At 44.9% G+C, this 13,401-nt stretch overlaps 6 protein-coding genes; 3 read left to right on the top strand and 3 right to left on the bottom strand.

Annotated features, from left to right (window-relative positions):
- Window positions 1-2,751: 2,751 nt before the first annotated feature.
- On the bottom strand, window positions 2,752-3,930 carry FFUJ_06807 (related to srpA precursor; the record flags this gene model as incomplete). XM_023576988.1 has 2 exons in its annotated part: window positions 2,752-3,701; window positions 3,756-3,930. The coding sequence occupies 2 exons, from the start codon at window positions 3,928-3,930 to the stop codon at window positions 2,752-2,754; spliced, it is 1,125 nt and encodes a 374-aa protein (XP_023430131.1).
- A 1,750-nt stretch (window positions 3,931-5,680) lies between these two features.
- Window positions 5,681-7,974, top strand: FFUJ_06806 (related to lipoxygenase 1; the record flags this gene model as incomplete). XM_023576987.1 has 2 exons in its annotated part: window positions 5,681-5,955; window positions 6,009-7,974. 2 exons carry the CDS (start codon window positions 5,681-5,683, stop codon window positions 7,972-7,974), a joined length of 2,241 nt encoding a protein of 746 aa, XP_023430130.1.
- Window positions 7,975-8,388: 414 nt separating this feature from the next.
- FFUJ_06805 (uncharacterized protein) lies at window positions 8,389-8,781 on the bottom strand (the record flags this gene model as incomplete). The annotated part of the gene is made up of 1 exon (XM_023576986.1): window positions 8,389-8,781. The coding sequence occupies one exon, from the start codon at window positions 8,779-8,781 to the stop codon at window positions 8,389-8,391; it is 393 nt and encodes a 130-aa protein (XP_023430129.1).
- A 645-nt stretch (window positions 8,782-9,426) lies between these two features.
- Window positions 9,427-10,565, top strand: FFUJ_06804 (uncharacterized protein; the record flags this gene model as incomplete). XM_023576985.1 has 2 exons in its annotated part: window positions 9,427-10,165; window positions 10,219-10,565. 2 exons carry the CDS (start codon window positions 9,427-9,429, stop codon window positions 10,563-10,565), a joined length of 1,086 nt encoding a protein of 361 aa, XP_023430128.1.
- A 709-nt stretch (window positions 10,566-11,274) lies between these two features.
- On the top strand, window positions 11,275-11,728 carry FFUJ_06803 (uncharacterized protein; the record flags this gene model as incomplete). XM_023576984.1 has 2 exons in its annotated part: window positions 11,275-11,518; window positions 11,574-11,728. 2 exons carry the CDS (start codon window positions 11,275-11,277, stop codon window positions 11,726-11,728), a joined length of 399 nt encoding a protein of 132 aa, XP_023430127.1.
- Window positions 11,729-11,907: 179 nt separating this feature from the next.
- Window positions 11,908-13,318, bottom strand: FFUJ_06802 (uncharacterized protein; the record flags this gene model as incomplete). XM_023576982.1 has 3 exons in its annotated part: window positions 11,908-12,595; window positions 12,669-13,086; window positions 13,141-13,318. The coding sequence occupies 3 exons, from the start codon at window positions 13,316-13,318 to the stop codon at window positions 11,908-11,910; spliced, it is 1,284 nt and encodes a 427-aa protein (XP_023431320.1).
- Window positions 13,319-13,401: the final 83 nt, after the last annotated feature.

The raw sequence follows: 13,401 nt of genomic DNA, 5'->3' as shown, positions 1-13,401 counted from the left end.
AATAAAAAGTTATACTTATTTAATACTATTTAATTAATTATAGCCTTTTAAGGAGCTTTTTAAATATAATAATATTAATCTTAATATATATTTACCTTAAGATATAATTACAGTATATAAAAAGATTCTTAAAGGGTAGATCTTTCCCTAAAATACCCTTAAAAACCTAAAGCTCTCTATATACTTATATTTATAGGCATAATTAGAAGTATATATATTTAGTAGGAAATAGCCAGCTATTAATCTTCTAGAAATACCTATAGATAGGATTAATTATATATAGTCTTATTTAACTATATATAATATTAATATATAGCTACTTAACTAAAAGACTTAAGGTAATATTAATTAAGATAAGATTAATTATAAGGTTAAGAGCTAGCCTTATATTATTCCTTAAACCTCTATAGTAAGGCCTTTAATTATAAAGGGCGCCCTTTAGCTTTTTCTTAATTTTATTTCTCCTTATCTTCCTTACCCCCTTAATCCTTATTTAATATTATAAATTAAAAAAATACCTTAAATGCATCTAAATCTTTATATTATCTCTCTTTTTTACCTTTTATCTTCTTAGCCTTAACCTTAACTTTAATTTTAGCTTTAATATTATTCTCCTTTCTTTTATTTTATATAGATTCCTTCTTATTCTTTATTTCCCTTTTAATCTTTATTATATACTTTAAAGTAGGTATTTTAATTTCTACCTACTTAATTGCCTACTTATTAGGCTATAGGGTATTACTATCTTCTAAATTATCTTATATATTAAAATATAAAAGCATAAAGAAAACTAAAGTTTTAGCCTTTATAGAGAGTATAATACTTATTACCTTAAAAAAGTCCTTTAGCTATAAGGTCTTATAAATAGTATCTCTATATATAATAAGTCTATTTAAATATATATTAATAATATAGCTACTAATAAGCTTTTATTTTATTAATAAGAACTCTTTATAGTAGCTTAATATAATAAAATAAACTATTTTATTATAAAATAAAAATATAAAACTTAATAAAGCTATAATTTTACTTTTAATATTCTTACTTTTAACTTTTTTATTATACTTTAGTATAAAAATACCTAAAATAACTTCCTTAAGATATCCTAAAGTAATATAGAATATAGCCTTTAGTTTAATAATAATTATACTCTTATAGCTTATTACTGCAATACTATACTGCTAGCTTTTAGTAGCTATATTAATAGCATTAATATATATAATAGAAATTAATTATATTTATTTAGTTTAAATTATTATTAAACTAGGCCTAAAAGGGCTACTTATAGTAAAGTTAATAACCTTAATAGCTTTAATAAGTAATTATTAATAAAATAGATAAAAACTAGCTTTTTTAAAGGCCTTTAATTCTATATAAAGTTTATTATAGCTGCAGCCAGTTTTAAGGTAAAATTTAATATAATCTATAATAATAAAAGTAAAAATAAATAGTTTGGCTTTAAATGGCATACTATAGGCTTATATAGGTATATATAAAAGAGAGGGCTATAGCCCTTAATACAGGCCTTAATCTATAGTGCTATATTATAGCAATAATATTTAATATAATAATATTATATTGCCTAGAAGCCTAAAGGGGCCTTTAATGCTATATTAGGGTGGATAGAGTAAAAAAAATCCCTTAAGATGAATTTTAGTATAGATGTCGATTTGGCCTTCTGTACTAAAGGCCGGGAAAGGTTATAAGCAGATTAGAAAGAGCGGATCCTCATTATTATAGAAAGCCTAGATTGTGGGGGAAGTTTTCACAGGGAATATAAATGCCTCATGGGCCGAGTATTTTCCGAAGTTTTAGCTATTTCCTCCCGATCTCAACTCATGTCGAAGCTGCGGCAGCAAAAGTGGAATTATCTCCATAGACTCAAGTATGCTAATTCAATAATAGATGTCAAATGTTTTCGCATTATTGTCTTTGTAATCTTTCCCTTCTCTCGCATTTATAGCACCGCTATTTGAATGCCATACTGGCACAAATTTGGAAGAACAATTCTCTTGGATCAACTAGGCGCTGTATACCTACCAAGAAGCCCACGATCTAGTGGAATGTGGGCTTGTTCTGTTAATGGTTCTCTCTTCCTGTTCATAAATAAGTATAGAGGCCATTAGATCACCTTAATTCTTATAACAGTTTACATTCAGCTTAGTTAAACTCTACTAAGACTGTATATAATTAGACTATATTATAAACTTCTAAGTTTAATTCAGTAGCGACTTATATAAATTGCGCTTTTGTGACTCGAAGTCTAAGGTTGCGGGCCGCGATTGGGATAAGCCGACTAGGGCCATTAAAGACACTCAGAAGCACATATCGACCTGCGATATCTAATATCCAGACTCTGTTGCGCATAGTGTCTGGAACTGTCGCTGGAAGAAATCATTGAAGTGTACAGAAGGGAGGAAAGCTCATTTTCGGAAAGGCGGCGGATAGCAGTAACGCCTCTATGATACACAACCGCGGACAAATCTGCCTCAGATTCAAGAACCTAGAAACTCTTAGTTTCCTATTAATTAGGATGATGATGTTTCTATTTACTACTAGATCAAAATAGTAGAGTATGCAGCAGGGTGGTAAATACTGCTTAATTCTTGCAAAAGCAAAGACGATTTATAGATGGCTATTGCCTTCACGATGTCACCCATAGCAGTGAAAAACGAGTTTTACACAAATGCGCCTAAACTAGCAATCGCTAGGATCTATTCTGATCTACCTAGACTTATTATGAACAGACTTCTATTCAACCTGCTTTTCATGTCTTCGCTGATCCGAACTGATCCAGTAAACTCCCTTCCGTGCTTGGATCAATGGGTCATTGGATGACTTAATACCCTCAATACCGCCTTTCTCCGGGTTAGGCTTGAAGGCGATCTGTTGCTGCTTAGCCGCATTGTCATCTGAAACCTTGTTGATCTCCAGCTTGCCAACAGGGATGAACGTCTTGCTTTGGTATGGTATGGTAGCGTCATCTAGCACGTCATCCGGACCAGCAATATGCGCTTGAATGGTAAGCACGATTGGCTTGTCTGGGAAGCGCTCTCGGAGGTCATCCTCCAAGTAGTCGTTACCTAGCTTCGCAAGCACTTCTTTATCCTCAGGAGTCTTGTTGGGGTAAAGGTGCTCTCCATCAGCGGGGTCAAGACGGTAGCGGACATTAGTGACACGGCCGTGTTTGTTGGTGAGGACATGCGTATTGGGCTCGTAATACGTGATAGTTCCGTAGTTATGAGGATTGGGCTTCTCCGAAGCAACAAATACAGCAGCAGACTTGTGCTCAGGGTTCCCAAGGAACGACAGAAACGCAGCGTGAGCCTGGTCATAAGCCTTCTGCTCCTTTGAGTAGTCTCCGCCGCCAGCCTTGGCCTTCTTGAGCTGCGCCTCGGTAAACCCATCAGCGCCAAAGAGTTTCAGGAAAGTCAGGAAGTCTTCGCCATTTCGCGTTGCAAACCCATTGAACGAGTGGCTGATGAGATCAGTGTGAGTATTCTCGTCAATCTGGAAGCGAATGGCAACGCCCTTGGGTGTAGCACCATCGGCCACGTCTGCAACATGGGGGAGACCGCCGCCGACAGAAAACCGAGCGATAACCTTTGTCGAAGGATTATTGAAGTGGGCAGCTGTGGAAAGCTTTTTGGCCTCTTCTGTTGGCGTAAAGGTGCCCTCGACAAGCAGGCCTTTGGCATGAGCTGCAAGTACAAATCGTCAGCCTGAATCCTAGTCTGTTGTATTAAGAGTCTTACTTGTTCGGTATCCAGGGTGCTTGCCAAAGATTGCTTGCATAGCATTGACCAAGTTCTGAGGGAGCTGGTCTTTTGGCGGCTGAGTCTCAGTTGACGTAACGTTTGGGGTAGGCTTAGATGTCTGGTCCGGCGTACTGGTCACACCAGAGCTAGGGTAGATGACTTGAGAAGACATTGTGAAAGCAGTTTGTAGATAGCTTGAGATGATAGGGAAACTGACTGACTGTGAGATGAACGCGAGAAGAGCAGATATTTGAGGATAAGATAAAGCTGACATCGAGGGACTCACCGGGAGATGCGCACGCAAATCCTACGAGTATCTGCTAGTTTTCAGCTCGCAACCCAACAGAATAATCGCGAAAGGAGGGATGCTGTTCCAGAGCGGCCGCTGCCAAGTTGAGCGAGGCGTTCCGGACCGTAACATCCGCCACTAGTAATCTTGTAGTCGAGACATGGATCACAAATGAGGTTCCAGACCTATTGCCATCATGAAGATTCTATCATCTTACATTTCAGCTGGCCATAGCGATGTCAAGATTACTCATGCTGACAGGAGGGGTAGAGCGTGTGTGCAGTATATCCTCGAATTGTCTCATGTTGCGCTGCAGGAAAAGCTTGATATTGCCAGGGATTATCCACGCCAGTCAATCCTCAACTACCCTTCAATAACGACATCACGTAATATTCGCATCCGGGACTTGTTCAAGTTTCAGCTCCATGCAGAGTCACCATAAATTTGGCTGCCTAAGTAGCCCAGGGATCTAATTGGAACGACTACTCCACACTGGTGAGGCTGACCTGCAAGGGTCTTTGGAGCGTAAGAGAGAGATGACTGCACGAAGCAGGCTTGGCGAAGTGGGGGGGGAATGTCCGGAATTTGGGATCGATGCGCAGGAATGGTTCCATGGCCATTGCGACAATATCGTGGCTTAGTGACGAAATTCAAGACACGCATGCTTGGCCCGAACGTCAGCAGCTTTCCTTGAGCCGTGGTTGGGCTGCATAACCAACCTTGCTCATGACGATGCATAGAACGTACGTTATTGGGGTTTAGACCAAATATATCCATGCAGTTGCGGATCCCGCCGTTTTGTTCCCAGGCCACGTAGCCTATTCCAGCCATGTCTAAAACACTGAGCCGCACTATAATGAGCCTAATGCTACTACTAGCCAGCCACAATAGAAAAGTCTAGCCGTTTTACAAGCGATAACATGCCGAACTAGTAGTGCCAACTGAAACAATTGAGATCGCACAGCCTAGATCTGGGTTTAAGCCTATGTTGAGCGTGATGACGAAATGCACACCGCTCATTTGCGCAGTTGTCATCATTCCCCTGTGAGATTGTTCAGCTGGGCACATAATCCAACGCTTACTCAGATTGGCGCTCTCTATGCATCGGCTTACCCGCTCACCTATTTCTTGTCGTTCATAGTTATACTGTAACCTCGGCATTGGTGCCTGATAAGGCGAATGACCCTATACGCTTATGTATCTAGTTCGAGACGGGCTCGGCCCGCGTGGTCTGGGGCCACCTGTTCGTTTACCAAAGCTAACTAGCCGAAGGCTGTGTTCCTTCACGAATCCTGGTCGTTTTGTTGAGATGCACCAATGGTTCCGTGTCTGGCTGAGAAACATACGTAGCTCTGTTCATGTGGCGAGCTGAGGTCGTCATCCGAAACATCACGCATTCTAAACTCGTATTGACCAGCATCTGCTTACTGTTGGTGCTACTTGGGTTATCGGCGGCAACATTAATGAGAGGAGCTGCCATCTTCACAGCGCAGCTGAGATGAAAGGTAAACAGAATATATAAAGTAGTTGGTGGAGCATAGACAGCATATCAATTCAGCTCCTACATCTCTCCATCTTTCATCACTCTCATCACCGGCCGCTCCCTGATTAGCAAGCAAGCCCATTTTCCATCATGGCAACAGCACCTCCTCTTGCCCCCCGTCCTCCTCAGTTGACATTGGATGAGATTCTCAACTCCAAAGTCAACTATGCTGTCGAGGACGATCCTCTCGAGGTTTGGGACAAGGGCGTCTTCCTGAATGAGCTTCTCAGACAGGGTATCGTCCTCAGCACTGACAAGACTGGTGCTCTCGATGGCAATCTTGTTGCGCGCAAGGGTCTCCAGACTGGTACCTATATGGGTACACGCTTGGCCTTGACTGAACTATACAAGATTCTCGAAGAAGCGTAAGCAAGACGAGCTTGGCTCTCTCATTTTCCAATCCGCTGACTTCGAATAGCGCTGCCTCTCACTTCGACACTCAGGGATTCGAGCCCATCTTTCCCGTCAAACGTGATCTCGCTGTTAAGCAGAGCACCTACCAATGGAGCGACCCTAGCGACTGCTATCCCCCTCATCTGAAAACCGATACCCTCCCCAAGGATGAGCAACAAAGTCCGGACGGTGGCCCCAGAAAAGACGGCGTCGGACAAATCTTCAACGAGACAGAAGTCAACTTCGTCAAAAAGCTTGCCTTCATGTTCTCCTTCATCATCCCTAAAGAACTCTCATCAACCGATGGTCCCTACGTCGGACCAACTCTTGCCGACGTTGAGAAGTGGAGCAAGGACAACCAGCCAAAGGCTGACTCTGACGCTGACCAGAGCGCGAAGCCCAATGGCGCTGTTGTCAATGGCGTCAAGCAAAGCCAGAACGCAGATATCATGAAGGGCAGAAACATGGGTGAACACGATGATTGGTACTCTGATGCCAAGTTTGCGCAACAGCACTTCAGCGGTGTCAACCCTTCGACTATCGAGACTGCTCCTGCTGAGAAGATCAAAACTTACATTGCCGAGGCAGAAAAGCAAGGCCTTGACGCGGTGAAGAAGTTACTCGAGGAGGGCAAGGACCTTTTGATTCAGGATTATTCCTACTTCCGTGAGGCCACTGGAGTCAAGAACGACGAAGAGTTCAAAAACACAATCCCGAACCCAAATCCTAACGGCCAGCCCAGCTACCGATATGCTGCCGCCTCGGTCGTTGTCTTCCAGCTCCACGAGGACGGTCGCCTCCACCCATTGGCAATCACCCTTGACTACCAGGGCTCTCTCGATAACTCCGTCACCATCTTCAACAAGAGACTGAACCCTGATGACAAGGGCAAGATCGCTGAGAAGGACGACTGGCCTTGGAGATACGCCAAGACCGTTGCCCAAACAGCAGACTGGGCACGACACGAAGTAGCCACCCATCTTGTCGACACGCACATGATCGAGGAGGCCATCATCGTCGCCACCAACCGAACCATCCCCGAGCGTCACATCCTCTATGAGATCCTCAGCCCTCACTGGTTCCGAACCCTTGCTCTCAACGACGCTGCGCGCAAGCTTCTTGTTCCTCTTGTCATTGCTCGCATCTCCGGTTTCGCCTCTGGACAAAAGCCTGATCCCAAGGTCGGCGCTTTTGGGCTGGTTAACTGGTCGTACAAGAACTTCAACTTTCAGGATAAGTACATTCCCAATGATCTCAAGAAGCGGGGCTTTGACATTGAGGGTGAAAAGAGTGATAAATACCGCAACTATCCCTATGCTAGCGATATGTATCTCCTCTGGGGTATTATCAGGGAATTCGTCAAGTCTGTTCTTGAGACCAAGTATACTTCAGATGATATCGTTGCCAAGGAAGCTTGTATTGCCGATTGGTGTAAGGAGATTCAGACCAGTGGCCAGATTCCTTCATTTCCCACCATCACTACAGTGGACCAGCTCATCGACGCCGTCACCATGTGCATCCACACTGCATCACCTCAGCACACAGCTGTCAACTATCTTCAGGACTACTACTACAGCTTCGTCCCCTCTAAGCCCCCGGCGCTCTGTACGCCTCTGCCCAAGAGCCTCCAGGATCTTGAGGGCTATACCGAGCAGCACCTGACCGACGCTCTCCCCATCGGTCTCAAGGACGCCAAGTGGAAGGACTGGCTTCTAGCTGCGCAACTGCCCGAGCTGTTGAGTTTCAAGGTCGAGGACCGCTACAACCTCATCACCTACGCCAAGTCTCTGTACAATGTTAACAAGGACCGCACCATTACTGAGAACAAGGAGTTGAACTCGGAGGCAATTAAGGATGCCGCCGAGATTTTCTATAGTCGGCTTAAGAATGCGGGTTTGGCGTTTGACTATTTCTCTGCAATACAGACTCCTGGTTCTATTGAGTACCCTGTGCTTCAGCCTGAGGTTACGGCTGTTTCGATCTTGATTTAGCGGGTTCTTGTGTTGAGAGTTAGGTTTCGTGTGAACATCACTATCAGTTACATAGCTTCTTAATTTTGATTTTATTAAGAAATGAGCTTCAATGATTGTAACGATTGCACGTGGTGTTTTGATCGAGCTTGACTTCGTGAAAGTGTATTTTGGTCTTACCCAGCTAAGATTTTGTGAAAGGGTGTTTTAGTTGCCTATCAGCAATATCAAGCTGTTATTGACCTAGTGATTCACAAGATCATGCCACTATACGGTTCGAGTGGCGATAAGAAACTTTGAGCTCCAGCGCGTCTCAACTCTCATTCAATAACATCCGCAAGGCATCCATGACGTGTTTTCCGCATCGGCGACGCGTCCAATGTGTCTGAGACAGTGCCAGAGTCTATCCCCAATGTATTTCCCCTCTTCTTGACGTTACTTTGCTGCCGCCTTCTTTGCGTTGACAACAGAAGCAAAGCGCTGCCAACATCCAATCCCCTCGATCCAGCAGCTCAAAACCCATTTCCACCATAACAACCCCCATCTTGGAACGCCATGTGGCATTAATCTTGTGCGGTCAAATGCGACAGCCTCGATGGAGTGTATCACGATAAGTGGCGGAACCCCGGTCTTGACAATCCAGCGAAACGTCTCTGCGCTACCCGGCGAGATACTGTCGATAGTTTGCCAGATGGCGTTGTTCTCAGATATCAAGGTGACGCCAGCTAAGCATAAATAAGAGAATACGGCGCCGCCAAAGACAAGGGCGGTGATACCGCGTGGTCTCGCGTATTCAGTGATTTTCACCGGTGAGGTACGTGTAGACATTATGAGGGTATTCGGTTGATTGGCGGTTAAATATGGTATGCGACGCGTTATGACAGTGGTGAAAATTCCTTGAGATTGTTCAAGAGCGAACATTCATTATTTATCCCAACTGTGATGAGGGAACATGGGCTACTCTATTTAAACAATTTTACAGCCGAGGTTGTCTTAAGTTTGCGAGCCACTAGAGCCATGAAATGCCATTGATAGTCGCTGTCCAGAATATGCTAATTCTAGATTGATACTAGCTTGCGAGTCGAGAGATGCCCTGCTGTTATTAGTGCCTCAGGCATCATCCTGTACTCCACTCCGCTGCCAACAAAATGGAGACGTCAAGCGCTTTATCCCTGCACGCCATTACAAAATGAGTATAGCGCCACTATCAACCAAGAAAGAGGGTTCTTACCCGATAGCATCTCGAAAGCAGTTGTATATGATTAACCATCGATATTGGAGGCGTTCCACACAAGGAAGGCTATAAACATAATTTACGTATGTTTATTACATATTTTCCAAGGCTTAAAGCTTCTTTCAGCACCTCAATTTCAATTATGGAGTTGTTAAAATGTTCCTCGTGGCGGGACACATTGATCTTGGGTTTGCAACTCTGTAATGTTTGGTCGATTGACTTCACTCTCCAAATTCACCATGAAGGAATCACTTCTTTTGCTAGATCCGCGAGCAGATGCTTTGCTCATTCTGCAGAAGCCGAACTTGCATCTACTTCGCGCACCAATAGATGAGGTTGTATCAGTGATAAGGACGGCCGACGAAGCCAACAGTCCCATACCGCTTGAAATACAGCAGGGTGACACTACGGAGCCACCGAAGACGAACGATGACTTGAGATCGCTGCAGCCATACCAAGAGAATGGCGACCCGAACCAGATTGTTTTTCGAGTATCTGCAAAACATCTCTGCCTTGCGTCACCAGTCTTTCGAAAGGCGTTCCAAGGCAACTTCAAAGAATTGAAACAAAACGAGCAAGGACTCTTGGAGATTACAACGTCAGAATGGAATGCCGAAACTCTCCTCATACTTCTTGATATCATTCATGGGCATCACTACTGCGTCCCGAAACAGCCGGGTCTGGCGATTATAGCACAGATCGGAACTATAGTCGATTACTATGACTGTCTCGAGGCTGTCAAGATAGTGTTCAGTTACTGGCACGCATCTATAGGCAACGGGAAGACATACCGAAGTTTGCCGTCTCCTGAAGATGATATCATGCACAAAGGGTTGTTTGGTGACGGGGAAACTACCATACTGTTCATGGCCTGGATGGCTCAGGACCAGGAATGTTTCAAGGGATTGACGAGATCCGCAGTACTGACCACAAATGGGCTCGTCGAGACTCATCTACCTATGCCGGCTCAAATTCTTGGTAAGCTCATGACACTTTGCGCTAGAGGAATGCGATGACTGACTCAAATCTAGAGAAAATCAACAATAAGCGTTGCGAAATCATAGATCAGATGATATCCCAGATGTACAGCTTGATAGACGATCTTATCGAGGGACGCGTTGGATGCAGTGAAGAATGCTCTTGCAGACTTCTGGGCTTCCTCATGAAACAAATGAATCAGCAGAGCCTCCCAACCGAGAAACCAAAAAGACCGTTTTGGGGGTATAGTGTTGTCTATATTAGGAGGATAATTGGTCGTGTCCAAACTCGTCGCTGTAACACCTCTGGATGTACGCTCCAGGCTCGATTGGGCCTGTATCAGAAGAAGAATGAGCTAGGCACTGCAGTGCCAGGTCTGGACCAAGAAGACTTTCAGTAATCGAGTCTTGGATTGTTTAATAATAGATTGGTTGGAAAGCATCATGCAAAGCGGCTAAAAACATGAGAATAGCCAGAATTCTTGGTCCTACAGGGAGATACTTCAGATCTGTCTGGAGATCTAGCTCCTTACCCGTTTTGACAACCGCTGACCCCTGCATCTATGCTCAAAATGGGTTAGTGCATATAGCCAGCTATGACTTCTCTGACGTCGGAGGAAGCGAAGTGTCGGGATTAACCCCAAAGCGGCTACTACCGGGCCCAGACCAGGGGTAGCGAGAGATGGATGTAACCTGTTTCACTGTTTGGAACCGTTTCATTGGTCTCGACCTGAACACCAGGCGTTGTTCGTCTCATCCAATCTCAACAAGCCCTCCCCAGCCTCACGACAATATGCGGTATGCCGTAGAAGGAGTCTGGCTTGGCAAGGGGAGACTACGCCGCACGCGTTTTGGATGGCAGCGCTAAACGAGGCACAAGACCTCCTAAACGAGGCATCGCAGGAGGTGTTTTGCTTCACGAGAAAAGTATAAATCCCAAGCTTCGGGTCGTCGGTCTTTGGATCTTCAGTTCTCACTCAGCAATCTCATCTAATCACTACTTTCAATTCTTTTCCGCTGGTCGGTTAATCCATTTCAAATCCTACATCTTCTTCATCACAATCAATCGTCCAGAAAACAAACACAAAAACCCTTCTTCAACCATCCAAAATGCAGTTCTCCATCACCGCCATTGTTCTCGGCCTCGCTGCCGTTGCCTCCGCCGGCATCGTCGACACCGAGGGTGTTCGCAACGCCCCTCGCAGCGCTGTCTTGATCACCCGCCAGAATGGTCAGAATGCTGGCCGACCTGTTCCCAGCGGCGAATGCTGTGTCGCCAACACCAGCTTGAAGCAGGACGCTTGCACTGCTTCCAACGGCCAGGCCGGTCGCTGTGTTCCCGGCGGTAACAACTGTAAGTAACGGAAACAAATGTAGTATTTATGGCGGATTGCTAACGATAGTCATAGGTGGTGGCCGACTGAGCTGTGTTGCCCAGGCCAACTTGGAGTGTGATGCCAACGTCATTGAACGTGGAAAGGATCTTTGCCGCGCCAAGGCCGCTAACGGTCTCTTTGATGGCGGTAACATCATCCAGAACCTTAGCCAAGCTTCGGTCAACTAGGGGACAGGTTTAGATGAGGGATAGTAGTTAGAAGGGTGGCCTGGCGTTGAGGACCGATGTATGAAGGAGTTATGGGATCTGAAATGGATCTATTATAAAATTTATTATTTGGCCAAAGATACACCTCGAAACCCATTTGTGATTGATGAAACCTGATCTTGCCTAAGAACTTTTTCATCTCAGAGGAATAACCAGCTTTCGCCTTGCTCCCAGATAAATCTCAACCAACTCTGTTTACGCCCCTCGTTACCATCTTGTCCCCATTCCCAAATCGTCTCAAGCATCCATAGAGCAGTTCTAACATTATAACAACAGGAAGATACCCAGATATTATGCATAATGTTCCTAACGTCTTCCCTTGTTTGTAATTCTTGAGCTCCAGCGCCAAGGACGAAAGCAGGCCATACCAGGCTTTTGATATGGAAGTCGCTTGCTTGTATCTGCGACATATGAGATATGCCGAGTTCTATAAGCCGAAAAGCATCCGAAAAAAAAGATGACGGGGGACTAGAAAGTTCTGCGATAATCTGAACGGCGTAGACGCTGACCGCTGCTTTGTACGCGTGGGCGAGATGATATCTTGACTCATAATGCTGAGGATCTGGAAAGTCATGAGCCCACGATCGCGGAGAGAAATTGTCCAAGCCATCGAGGATTGAAGTGACAGTTTCGTCCGCATGGCTGGAGTGATCCGACACAGCACGTAGCGTATTCATGACGTGCAGTAGGGAGAGGAGGTCTGCCGGACAACCGATCCATGTCTGTTGCTCGGATCTCCGAAGTGTATCTAGCAAGCCGGTGTCCAAAGGCATTGGTGCCACACGGAGTGAATGTGACGGAACAAGGGTGCTGCCGAGTATGCCGAACCTAAAACTGTCAGTGCGGTGACTTTCTTCATTGGCAGCAGGTGACTTGCGTTGTACAAGCAGTATCGAAATACTGTAGCCAATTTTCTGAATCATCTACTACGAGACCTTTCCGAATCCTGATGAGCTCTTCAGCGCCTCGTAGGTGATACTTCCAACCTCGACCGCCGAACTCGACTACATCCAGATTGACAAACAGTAACACTGCGGCGATGACTGCATCGGTGTTAATCTCTGGTTGGACTCTTAGTTCATGTTTGAGATATCTTAACGCCTTCTGTTTGTTGAGGAGTGCTATACGAACTACCTCACTATAACCTGGCTGTAGCTGGGCCTGACTGATGTCAAGTCGGTGCGCTATGTGGAAGGCTGATATAGAGATCATTATATGTGATAAGGCCTGGCTGGATGGCGCTAAAGGCATGAGAGAAAGAAAAGGATTGAAGGACGAGTTGCTGTATACAACACACTCTTTAGAGAGTTCTTGATGAACTGGTCGCATTGTAAGTGGGCTGCTGAGCGAAAGTGCTCTCAGAGGCCACTCACAGTATCGTATGTAATCTCGACAGCTTCTTGGGACGTCTTGTAGACCTGGCTCCACCAAATACGACTCATTTGGGGAACTTGTGTAGAGCTCAGTGACAGCCATGCTTGCGTATCCATGAGCATTATCCTCGATCGTGTCGAATGATGTCTTGCCCATCATCTTGCCTCTACTAGCCATACTGTTGGTCCACACAATCCTTTTCGCACGCTCATACCCTGAGCATGGTAGCAATGAGGATGCACAGCGATGACAGCTCGGGA

The sequence above is a fragment of the Fusarium fujikuroi genome, chromosome FFUJ_chr05, assembly GCF_900079805.1.
Source record: "Fusarium fujikuroi IMI 58289 draft genome, chromosome FFUJ_chr05".
Lineage (NCBI taxonomy): Eukaryota > Fungi > Ascomycota > Sordariomycetes > Hypocreales > Nectriaceae > Fusarium > Fusarium fujikuroi.
Note: the sequence above shows the minus strand (reverse complement) of the source record. Positions and strands in the feature narration are given on the sequence as shown.